Source organism: Lampris incognitus, chromosome 9 (genome assembly GCF_029633865.1).
Source record: "Lampris incognitus isolate fLamInc1 chromosome 9, fLamInc1.hap2, whole genome shotgun sequence".
Lineage (NCBI taxonomy): Eukaryota > Metazoa > Chordata > Actinopteri > Lampriformes > Lampridae > Lampris > Lampris incognitus.
In genome coordinates, this window is record NC_079219.1 from 32,047,584 (window position 1) to 32,059,937 (window position 12,354).

General features: G+C 40.4%; 1 protein-coding gene across 1 annotated transcript in view; it reads right to left on the reverse strand.

Annotated features, from left to right (window-relative positions):
* LOC130118683 (zinc finger protein 236-like) overlaps nt 1-12,354 on the reverse strand; it is a 139,983-nt gene that overhangs the window by 90,111 nt on the left and 37,518 nt on the right. Inside the window, exons 3-8 of the mRNA XM_056287124.1 lie at nt 10,539-10,703; nt 10,165-10,343; nt 9,456-9,586; nt 7,748-7,920; nt 2,237-2,359; nt 306-479 (exon numbers count right to left, since the gene is read on the reverse strand). Of these exons, the coding sequence (XP_056143099.1) occupies nt 306-479; nt 2,237-2,359; nt 7,748-7,920; nt 9,456-9,586; nt 10,165-10,343; nt 10,539-10,703 (945 nt within the window). The remainder of the gene's footprint in view (nt 1-305; nt 480-2,236; nt 2,360-7,747; nt 7,921-9,455; nt 9,587-10,164; nt 10,344-10,538; nt 10,704-12,354) is intronic.

Sequence of the window (12,354 nt, forward strand, 5' to 3'; positions counted from 1 at the left end):
GAGAAACACAGCAATAACCACTGAAACATGAAATTCAAAGTTTCTGGTGAAGAAAAAAGGATGAGATTTTACAAAATTATTGCATACTGCACGAAATGATGGTAAACTGTATTTGGCAGAATGCCAAATATATTAACACAGTGAGTCCTCATAACTCCATTTGCGTAGTTTCAAAAAACAAAGTTCCCCTATCTTTTATGGACTACATTGACTGCTGAATGTGTGTGTGTGTGTGTGTGTGTGTGTGTGTGTGTGTGTGTGTGTGTGTGTGTGTGTGTGTGTGTGTGTGTGTCTCCCATGCACACCTGAAGAATGTCCTGGTTAATGGCAGCTTCCATAGAAATGGCTGGCTCTGGGTGCTGGGACTGGGTCGCTTCCCCCGCTACCTGCTCAGACAGTTCTAGAAGTTGCTGGATGACGTCTGTCACCCCCTCATTGCCCTCTGACCCTGTGGCTGCCTGACCCGTTGTCTCTACCTCCTGGGGAGCAAGAGGGTGTTACACAAACAGCAATAAGAGAATGAGGGCCACCATGGCAAAGTGGAGCTCAGGATTAGAAAGAGATAATGGGAAAACCAAATGAGTTTTGCAATAGATTCTGAAGAGCCCATAAAATTAGTATGAGGCATTATTTAAACAAATTACATGTTGAATTGCTTAGTTATCTTAATTGCGGACAGTTAAATGTGGATCACACATCATGCAAACAAACATATTCGAAAGGTCTTACAATTTGCTCTGTGGCTGAAAATCCTTTTTTTTATTTTTAGATTCCCCCCCCCCCCACAATTGTATCCGGCCAATTACCCCACTCTTCTGAGCCATCCTGGTTGTTGCTCCACCCCCTCTGCCAATGTAGGGAGGGCTGCAGACTTCCACGCATTTCCTCCAATACGTGGAGTCGCCAGCTGCTTCTTTTCACCTGACAGTGAGGTTATTCCCCCCAGTTCCCCCTCCCCCCTGAACAGGCGCCCCGACTGACCAGAGGAGGCGCTAGTGCAGCGACCAGGACACATACCCACATCCGGCTTCCTACCCGCAGACACGGCCAATTGTGTCTGTGGAGACGCCCAACCAAGCCAGAGGTAACACAGGGATTTGAACCGGCGATCTCAGTGTTTAGTCCATTATAATTCTGTTATCCTCTTTCAATGATGTATTCTGTAAATTGTGTAAACACAACATCCATTGCACGTTGTCCGTCTTGGGAGAGAGATCCCTCCTTTGTTGCTCACCCTGAGGTTTCTTCCTATTTTTTCTCCCTGTTAATATTTTTTTTTTTTTTAGGGAGTTGTTCCTTATCCGATGTGAGGGTCTAAGGACAGGATGTTGTGTTGTTGTAAAGCCCTTTGAGGCAAATTTGTAATTTGTGATATTAGGCTATACAAATAATATTGACTTGACTTGACTTGACTTGGTAGGCAAAAGAATAAACTGCTACTCTTCCAAGATGCCCGAGGACAATACATATTAAAGGTGTAAATGCACATAGCACACGTTGTAATCTCTATGTGATCACATAGACCAGACCTCTGGCTCACACTGCGATCAAATCTCAGCCAAAGTTAACCTGGTAAATCTGTTAAGTGAGTTCACATTAGTAATAGTATAATATAGTATTCATCAGTTTATGCATACTAACCCTGCCCTTGACCATGGTTAGAAAAATATAGAAGAAAAACCCTTACTTGACAGAGTAAGTATTATTGGGTTCATAATAATATCACCTCTGGTGAACCTGCCTCTGTCTTGTGTGTTTTTGTTGATAACACCCTTGCTGCCACCCCACCTGCTTGCTCGGTTCGCATATTAGTTGGGTAATATGACATCTGCCTACAGAGTTAAGGCAATGAAAACTAATACCATTACCATGTGTAAATGCAGAGGGCGTGATTGGATTGCTCATTATCTAGAAAGCATGTCCGGATACAGATTGCATTTTAATACCATGTGAAAACAGGGTTGAGTTCACAACAATAAATACTGAAATATGCATAAAAAACTTTTCATAATGCATATCCAAAGGAGTTGAATCAAGTGCAACTGGACCACCATAATGCACCACTCTTGAGGACAATGCCCTGTTTTGTTTTTGTTTTTTGCAGTTTCCCATACAAGTGTTAATAGGGCTCAATGAAACTAGAGTGAGCGTTTATGTACTCAAATTTGGCATTTTGCAGAAAAAGTTGAACAGCCCCTGTTGAGTAATGCTGCACATCTGCACACTGTTTTCTCACCGAAGTGCTGGAGGGCTCCTCAATGATAGAGATGTGCATCTTGCTGATGTGGGCGTTCAGACTGCCAAGCTTCTTAAACACACAGCTGCAGTCCATGCATGGGAACAATGGCACTCCTTTAGTCTGCAAGTGCACATGGAGCACAAGTGAGAAGGTATTGTCATACCAAATGTCTGTCTTGTTCAATCTATGCACTCACTTACACCATACCATTATTTCCTGACAATGTAACATGATAACCTCTTTCTGTACAATGCATCATAAAGCAAAAATGTATTCTAAGTTCTGAGGCTAAAGGAAATGGTGGTATGACAGCAACCAGGGAGCATTTATATGCAGACAGTGCCACCCAACACTCCTAAACTTAATATACCAAATAATTTGTTGGATTCGGCCCTGGTTACCCTCTTTTCTTGGCTCAATATGCATCTGCACATGAAATGTATTGCAAATAAAATCTAAACATAATTTATTCATAAAGTCAATCAGTCATAGGGCCAAGCCATCTCTGGAAGAAGGAGTTGAAGAACACTTGTGAAAATTAGATGCATTATTCAAATGGCCCTGCTGTTTGGTTTTTCTGGAAGTAATTCAATCTACTAGCTCCATCATGGGCATTTAACATGGAGTGACATGTCATGCTGGTGCGGAAAAAAATCTAACTTGTTTCCTGAAAATAAGTTAAAAAAACAGATTAGTTGAAGACAAACAGATTGGAACAGACTTTGGCTGGACAACCAATTGAACTGGCCACTCACTGAAAGAGATGCAACTCATTAAGTATACTAACCTTTTTGTTCCAGGAGAACCGTAACACAATGGATGGAAGTGAAACCAATCATAAATATGTATGTGAGATTTTATTTAAATTAATTAGTTCACTAATGTGAATAAAGTACAGCAATTTCTAGTTGGACCTATTGTATAAACCTGCAACAAAGCACCTTTATTCTGGGGATAAATATATCAGTTTCAGTGATTTCTCATATGTTTGTATTACAGGAAAGAAAAGTAAAATTCTTACCATGTGAATCACATTTTGTTTTGTTTTTTATTAACATGAAAGATAATAATGAGGAACAGAGAGAGTGCCTATAAACCACATAGGTAATATAACATCCCTTACCTCATCTGGTTTGTGCTTATTCTACAATTCTACAATTCTAAGATACCACTGGCTAACATTTAAACAAAATATGTGACATTTTCTTTCCCAGATACAAAGACTTGTTGTGCTACAAGGGTTTATGCTTTGAGTTCTACATGTAACAGTTCATTGAGCAATGAGGTCAAACCCTTAATAAGACCACTTTGCATCTCCCCTTGATGTTATTGCTTGACGTGTTGGTTTTCATTCATGGTTCAAGAGAACTGTCCCATTCACTAGACTGCATCCACACACTACTGGCCACAGCCGACAGCCAGGAGCTATCCCCGCTGCCATCTATTAAACTGTTATGGGGCTTTGTAATGAATTCATAATTCACCATTATGGACATGTTACCACTTAGGGGGGACTTTAACGTGTTTCCTTTGACTAACCTGTCACCTTCTGGGCCAACGCCAGAAGGATGTGATCCTGGTGACAGAGACTTGTTAGAAACCTCGGGTCTGACTGAATTAGACTGGATGAATTAGGAGCTCTCTTTGGAAAGGGCCACTGTGAGGGACATAGAGCTGCCATTTTACTTCATTCCCTTTCTAAACGACCAGAAATATGGCAGGGACTGCTGCTCAGTTCTGCCTAGCAGGCTGTTAGCAGGGAGGTTGGCAAATGAGTGGATGAAGCGGAGATGTGAGAAACAGACAAATAACATCTTAAATCAGTGATTATGGAGAAAAAAAAAAAGGTAAACTAGGTGCATGTTTGATTCAAGTAGTAGATTTATTTCCTCTGCAAGTTAAATAGCCACATTAGCAGTTCTAATGTACAGTATGTGTTGCTATTCCTCTGAACCCCAATGAACTGCAAGTCTCTGAAACTGATAACCTTATAGAATTGGTGCTGATTTGTTCATTGATCAAAAGTGAAATAAAGACCTGCAGACAAATGCAATTTTCAATTTAAAGTGGCTAAGAACTGAGAAAAACCATACACCAATTGGCTCTCTCGAGGTGTTATTCCATTTGAGGTAAACCAAATACCTTTATCAACCCCTGCTTTCTAAACTTCCCAAATCTTTGTTTGAGTGGACTGAAGGGCATTATATTGCTGATTTACTTTAAAATAGAACGACCGGGATTTCACTCCTCTAAAACAACCACTGGCGGTCAAAATGACGGCCGGTTTTAAAACTCCATATTCTGTCAAGATAAATACCCAGTTGAGATATTAATGCATTGCATATGTTAGTACGTCTGTTAGGAAATGACTGACACCAAAATTAACATTTTAACAACTATAATAATACTTTTAAACAATTTAAATTTCAGAGAGACATGGTCGAACTTGAATAGCAAAATTGAAAAAGGGAAAATATTACCTGAAAAACAAAACGGAAAACACATATTGCTAATCTAACAAACGTAACAAGGCCTATAAAACGTGAAATGTTAAATAAGAACTGAAAATAACCATTGAAACAGTCCCAAACAACGACCAGAAGTTAAAAACTACTAGAACAACCATGGACAGTCAAAATGACCACCACGGTTTTTAAACTCTATATTCTGTAAAGATAGATACCCAGTTGAGATATTAATGCATTGCATATGTTAGTATATCTTATGAAATGACTGACAGCAAAATTAAAATTTTAACAAATTTAATACTATTTTTCAAACAAAAAAATGCCCACTGTTCAACACCTGTAAATACTGCAATGCCGCAGTGGGAGGACTAGGAAAGCTCTCTGTACCAGCCGGATCTGTGGCCGGCTCTGTCTACTTTTTGTGTCTTTTGTGTATGTGTCTTAAATGTCGTAATAAATGTTTTGTAATAAATGAATAATCTGTGACTGATAATATTTGCCTCCATCCCTCTGTTCAAACCCCCTGCGGGCAACAGAATTGCCACAGTCGCGTACAATTGACCGTATCAAAATCAGAATCAGGATCAGAATCAACTTTATTGGCAAAGTGTGCTTATGTATATGAGGAATATGACTCCACTTTACAGCAGCGTCTAGTACTTGCATGTATCACACACAAACAAAGAAACAAAAACAAAAAAGAAAAAGAAGACAGAAGAAATAAATGGAATAGGATACTGGAAGTAAGTATATGTATACACAACAGGTATATCACTAGTATACAGAGTTTTGTTATGATTGAATATTATATTCCTTATATAGTATATTATATACTGATATTATAACTGTATAACTTATTATGCTAATATATAATATTATATACTCATATTATCTTATATACTAAAAATATATATCTACTACAACTACAACTACTACTACTACTACTTTCGGCTGCTCCCATTAGGGGTCGCCACAGCGGCTCATCCGTTTCCATTTCTTCCTGTCCTCTGCATCCTCCTCTGTCACACCAACCACCTGCATGTGCTCTCTTGCCACATCCATAAACCACCTCTTTGGTCTTCCTCTTTTCCTCTTCCCTACTACTACTACTTTTAGCTGTTCCTGTTAGGGGTCGCCACAGCGGATCAAAATTCCGACTCTCACCTCCACACTCCTACCCTTCCCCCGCTCCCGCTGCCTCTGGATAAGCCTTCCCCCTCTCCTTCTCCTTCGCCCAACAGTAGCATAGTTTCCACCAGCACTCTGCTGGCCAACAGTACTGGTGGCAGTCGTTGGTAACCCGGGCCTCGACCGATCTGGTATGGCAATCTGATTTATGATCCGCACATTTGATTTGGCAAAGATTTTACGCCGGATGCCCTTCCTGACACAACCCTCCTCATTTATCTGGGCTTGAGATCGGCATTAAAAATGCAGTATTATATAAATATATAATATATTATATACTTGTTATAATTATATAACAACAGTAATAATTTGTAACCAGTATACAGCAGTCTGAATCCGTTTTTTGAGACTGTTCTTGGTACTGCAGTTTCAAAGCAGATATGCTCAGCCATGGCATTGATTATTGTGTATTATACCTCGAAGATGTGTAGTGTCAGTTTTTGTGGATGTACATATAAGTACCCTGAACAATCACAGACTATTCTGGACAGCCATCTTATGCAAGCATAAGCAAATTAAAGTATGTTTAAGTCATTACATGCACTGTGGTATAAGTGTGAACAACTAGTTGATGGTAAGGGAAACAACAAGAAGTCAGGCACCAGTTCTTAGAACTGTTCACCCAATCAAATGATATCGTGTGACAGAAACAGTGTAGGCTTGTAATTTCTCTGTAAAGACCCACACGAGTGTTGGGTTGATTTAACAATTCCTCCACTAACTCAGCCCTCTGACTCTCTGCCCCATAATTAATTGGCTGCTGTTACTCCTACTCTAAAGTTGGCTGTCTTCAAAGATATTTAAGTCTGTCATGGCAAGTGTATGGCTAACCTCAATATCTGATATTAGTTTTCACTGTACCCTCACAGGGGTTTTCCTGGCTCAGAATGGGCCTTGGGGGGTGACTACACATGACAGTAAGCATGATCGGTCCGCGTCACGACTACGCGCAACAGTCAAGTCAGTGAGTCTGTTATGCCTTATTTGACAGAAATCTATGCATTTTCCTGTTATTTCTGACCATTTGATAAACAAAAATGTCTATTAATTCGATTACTATTGGTCCAAACCACGGAAATTGCAAGGAAGAGGGGCTGAATGGGCTGAACTTGAAACAAGCTATCAAACACTTTCAGAGAGGATTTGAATTGCTATTTTTATTCTTCATTCTTATCGTTTTGGCGCTGGTGATTTTCCTTTGGTGCTGGCTAAAACCTCTTTGGGGGGGCACCAAAATTTCCTCTATGCAGGAAGAACCTTGACTCAACAAAAACTAATGCAGCCAAAAAGCCAAGATCACACTGAAATAAACTGAAAATTAATAAGACTCATATGCAATTTACATGAATTTGCAATAGCACTTAACAGAAGCCATACTCGGTCAACAATTTCCAAGGGAAATCTAGGAAGATCCCAGCTGTGTTATGTATTAAGTTATTGTCCACATTTCACAAAGTGGTTGCTTACACATGCTCACCGTTTCAAGGATGACATACTACAATTAATGGATTATGTATAATAATGGACTTAATACTGGACAATAATAGTGGACCTAGTTAAAAAATAAAATAAAATAAGGCTTTCTAATGAATTTGCTATAAAAGTTGAATCTATAGATGTGTCATAAAACATGCTGCAAGATCGATGTCCATGTGCACTGTACACTGTACAGTGAAAATGTTATCCAACTGAATGTCTAAAGTGAAGCTAGGCAAAGGTGAGGAAGGAGGCAATATACTAATATGAAATCTAGGAAAAGAGGGACCTTTATTTAGCTGTACATGGTAAAGAGGATGCAGGTACATAATGTGAGAAGAACAGCTTTTGTGTGCCCAACAGCAGGCACCCTTACCTCAGAGTGGACTCTCTGGACATGGGAGTGCAGGTTGCCTTTTTGGGAAAAGGAAGCAGGGCAGAACATGCAAAGGTGAGGCTTCTCCCCCGTGTGTCGGACCATGTGAGTCTGTAGCACCACCTTCTGGTTGAAGGCTTTTCCACAGTGGTTGCACTTAAAAGGCCTCTCACCTGAAGCAGAAGGAAGCAGAACAGCAGGTCACTTCAGACAACCAAACCCCCCCAACACAAACATCTGCATGTTGTGACTGCTGGGGAAAAAAAAAAAACAAAAAAAAACACAACAGCAAAATTTCAGATGACAATACTGATAACTGCAAATTTTCAGGTTTGTAAGAGGCTCTACTTTTTGGGGAAAATTTGTTCAAGATGGCCCACACAGCCTATATGGCCTGCGCTCCATTGGCAAATACGTCCATATGGCGGCGTCCGGGTGGCGTGGTGGTCTATTCCGTTGCCTACCAACACAGGGATCGCCGGATCAAATCCCCATGTTACCTCTGGCTTGGTTGAGCATCCCTACAGACACAAATGGTCATGTCTATAAAGGGGAAACCGGATGTGGGTATGTGTCCTGGTCGCTGCACTAGCGCCTCCTCTGGTCAGCCGGGGCACCTGTTCGGGGGGAGGGGGAACAGGGGGAATAGGATGATCCTCTCATGCACTACTTCCCCCTGGCGAAACTCCTCACTGTCAGGTGAAAAGAAGCGGCTGGTGACTCCACATGTATCGGAGGAGGCATGTGGTAGTCTGTAGCCCAACCTGGATCGGCAGAGGAGGATGAGCAGCGATCAGGACTGCTTGGAAGAGTGGGGTAATTGGCTGGATACAATTGGGGAGAAAAGGGGGGGGGGTTAAAAAAAAACAAAACAAAACAAAACGTCCATATGTATCACCACAATACTGAGTAGCAAAAAATAGATTTTATCAATATGTATCACCACAATTCTGACGGCATCGTTGATGTGCATCAACACAACCCAAGGCAGTTTCAGGTCTTGCTTTTAACTAAAATAAGGATGACTCATCAAATAATGGGAGACGCTCCCTTTAGTGAAAACTCAAAGGTTACTTTGTGTCCAAGAGACAGATGAAAGAGAGTGAGAGAGAAAAATAAGAGAAGGTGAAATGCTCAACCATTACCCAGCACTGCCCGATCTAACTAAACCATAGATGGAAGTCACGCATGCACACGGTTGACTCAGATCGGGCGGTGACAGAAAGTAGCGTTGGTCAAGCGAGCTGGAGAGCGAACAATGAGAGGGAGCGGCGATAGCAAGAACAAATGTTTTTCAAAGGTTTTGAATCACGCAACCACAGGAGGTTCTTCATCACACACACACAAAATTAGGCTGATACATCCAGTAGTTTGCAAGATTAGCTGCTAACACACACACACACACACACACACACACACACACACACACACACACACACACACACACACGACTGAATGCAATATCCATTTGGCACCTACTGCCTGGTGGAGATAATTAAGGTAGGATTACAGTCACTTGGGATACTGGGCTATAAAAATAAAACTGACTTGACTTGATTTGACTAGAGACCCCTGGTGGCCCGCACCAACACTGCAACAATACGCCTCCTAAACCCAAAAATGTACATCCACTGACTTTGTTGAATGCCTTAAACAAAATGTAGAACAATTCATAAATAACCCAAATATTGCTGAGCTTTGTGTTCACCTGTGTGTATTCGTATGTGCCTGACAAGTTGGCTGGGTTTTTTGAATGTCTTTCCACAGTGATGGCAACTGTTTGTAAAACCACTGCGATCGATGATTTTCTTGTAATTTCTGGAACTAGATGTGAGTGTCCTGTGGAAAGAGTAAAAATAAATAAATAAAAAAAAGATTTAAAAAATGTTTTGAATCCTGTATGTACACAAATGTTAATCAATGGCTTCGCTTTAGTCCCTGTACCCTTGGCAAGGCAGCATTAGGTGGGAGAAACATCAAGGTCAGACATTTTAAAATCCTGCTAAGAGAAGATCAACAGAACAATACCAATATACAAATTTTAGATTTACGTTTTTGGAACTACTACTTGGCTTGTCAGTTTGTTAAAAATGCTGAAACACTAGGAATAAACCAATAAGGAAACAAGGAATGCTAGTTAGCAAAACAAAATTATCAAGTTGTTTCGGTATCAAGGTGTATGAAATGAAAACTTCCATTTGTTTCCTCCTTGAGTTTCGGAACTCACTGTGTATCCACAGGTTTTATACTTTATGATCTTAAATTGCACAGATTTATATCCGTAAGACTTCAAAAATTTTCATAATTCATGCTTTCCATCTTACTTCACCGAATAAAGCAGGTGTTTTAATGAAAGCTGCTTGGCCCTGTTTTAGTTAAAGGAAATCTGAAGCCTTTCTGTCACATGGATGTCCAACCTCATCTTGACATGACTCTTGGTGTGCTCTTTGAGGTGTGCAGACAACTTGAACTCCTTATTGCATGTCTTGCAGGTGTAGACTTTGATCCCTGATAGCTCCTTACGGTGCTCCTCCAAATGGAGAGAGAGCTGGCTCTGAAGAATGAACTCATCGCCACACTCTGAACAGATCAAGTTCTGTTGGAAGGGAGGGGTGGGTGAAAGAGAAAAAAAACTATTAAGGGGATCAACAGATATAAGATATCGCTCCAAAGACAGCTTACACCTCAGAGAAATTCCAATTACAAGAATAAATAAGGTCTATTGAGGGTACTTCCCAATGTGAAAAAAAAACTTTTAACTGATAACTGAGAGAATAAAAAATTGACCAACTTCTTCCTTCTCATGCAGCATGATATGGGCTTTGAGACTGGCCACACGAGAGAACTTTTTATGGCACACTGGGCAAGCAGGATCAGAAGTTGTATGCGTCGACTTGTGGAGCATGAGGTTGAACTCCACGTTAAATGTCTGTGGACACTGGTCACATCGATAAGGCTGGAGGGGAGAGAGAAGAAACAAAAGCTGCATGAGAATGGTTGTCAAAGAGATAGTTACAAGAAGGAAGTTTACACTTGCCTTGGGAGAAATGAAGAACAGATGAGAAAATGTAGGGTTGCAAGGAACAACCTTGAGATCACTTTAGAGATTAGCGCTGCCCCATTTTCATGTTTTAGGTGACAAATGGTCATGCTGTAAGAGGGACCGCTATCTGACTCCCATGCTTACACCATGATTCGTTGGTTTCCACTTGAAACAACCCACATGCACAAGCCTTAATGAACATTTGGTCACTGAAGCGGAAGAAAACAACCACATGTGAACACCGCATCATGAATAATATACGACTCGCAATGACCTGAAAAATCGGATCTGTGTAGTTATATGAGAGTCACACCGGCATGATATCAGATTCCTATCAGATTTATTTCATACATGAATTTGATCAAAATCAGATCGGAAAATATCCAATTCCATGTGCTTTTTTTCTGGTTACATGGTCACAATACATATCTGATCTGTGCCGCACGTGAGCAAAAAAATATGAATTGGGACACTTGTACCAGGCAATCTAAACATAGCCTAAGGCAGCAAAGCAATACCAGAAATAATCAAGCCTAATATGCCCCTTAAGTAGCTCATTATAAAAAACCAATGGTGGATTCCAAGTTGAGGCTTGGTCGGAACCAATGGTTGGATGAGATTAGTATAAAGCTGTTCACAGATCAAAACTTATCCATCCTGATTTACTTTCTTCATGATCTGGGCCACACGGATATGATCAAAAATGTTTGATATTTTTAGGACCCATTATTTGTAAGCAAGCCCTCTCATTTGTGAAAGTCTGCACTTCATCCAAGGGTAGAGGCCACCAACAGCAAATGAGAACCCAGCTGAGGTTAGAAGGCAGAAGAGGATTTGAAAAACTTTACATGCAGAGACCACACATGCAAAAAAAAGTATCCACTATTGATCTATTTTGTTTAAAGGGAAACTATCATTATTTTCAACATTCTCTCTCTATGTCTCTCTCCCTGTATATCCTGTGTACACACACACACACACACACACACACACACACACACACACACACACACACACACACACGTTAACATGTTATACAGACAATACTCCATTAGCAGCCATGATACTGAGCAGTCTCATGTGTGTCAGAAAAACATCCTGCAGTGATGTCACTGGTGGACAACCCATGAAAGTGAAAATGTACTACCTGGTTTGCGGATTGTATAAAAAAACTTCAAATAACAACACACAGCTGTATAATGTAGCATTTTCTGATTCGGTTGTGTGTAGCGTTGTTATTCGTGTTTTCTTATACAGTACAGGCTGTCAGCAAACCAGGAAGTAAGTTTTGACATTCGCAGAAAATTCCCGAATTTGTGCAGAAAAATGTGAAGAAATTGTCTGGCAGGGACGCAACTGGAGGACAATTTACACATAATTTTGTCCGTGTTCCAGAGATACACAGAGGAACGCTCAGTATTATGGCTAGTTAATGGAGCATTATCCCTACAACACACAAATAATGCTGAAAATTGTGATCGTGTCCCATTAAGCATATTGCCATTAATTTATTCATTTCACTGTAGTAAGCTGACACTAGCTAAATGGACTTCATTTTACATAG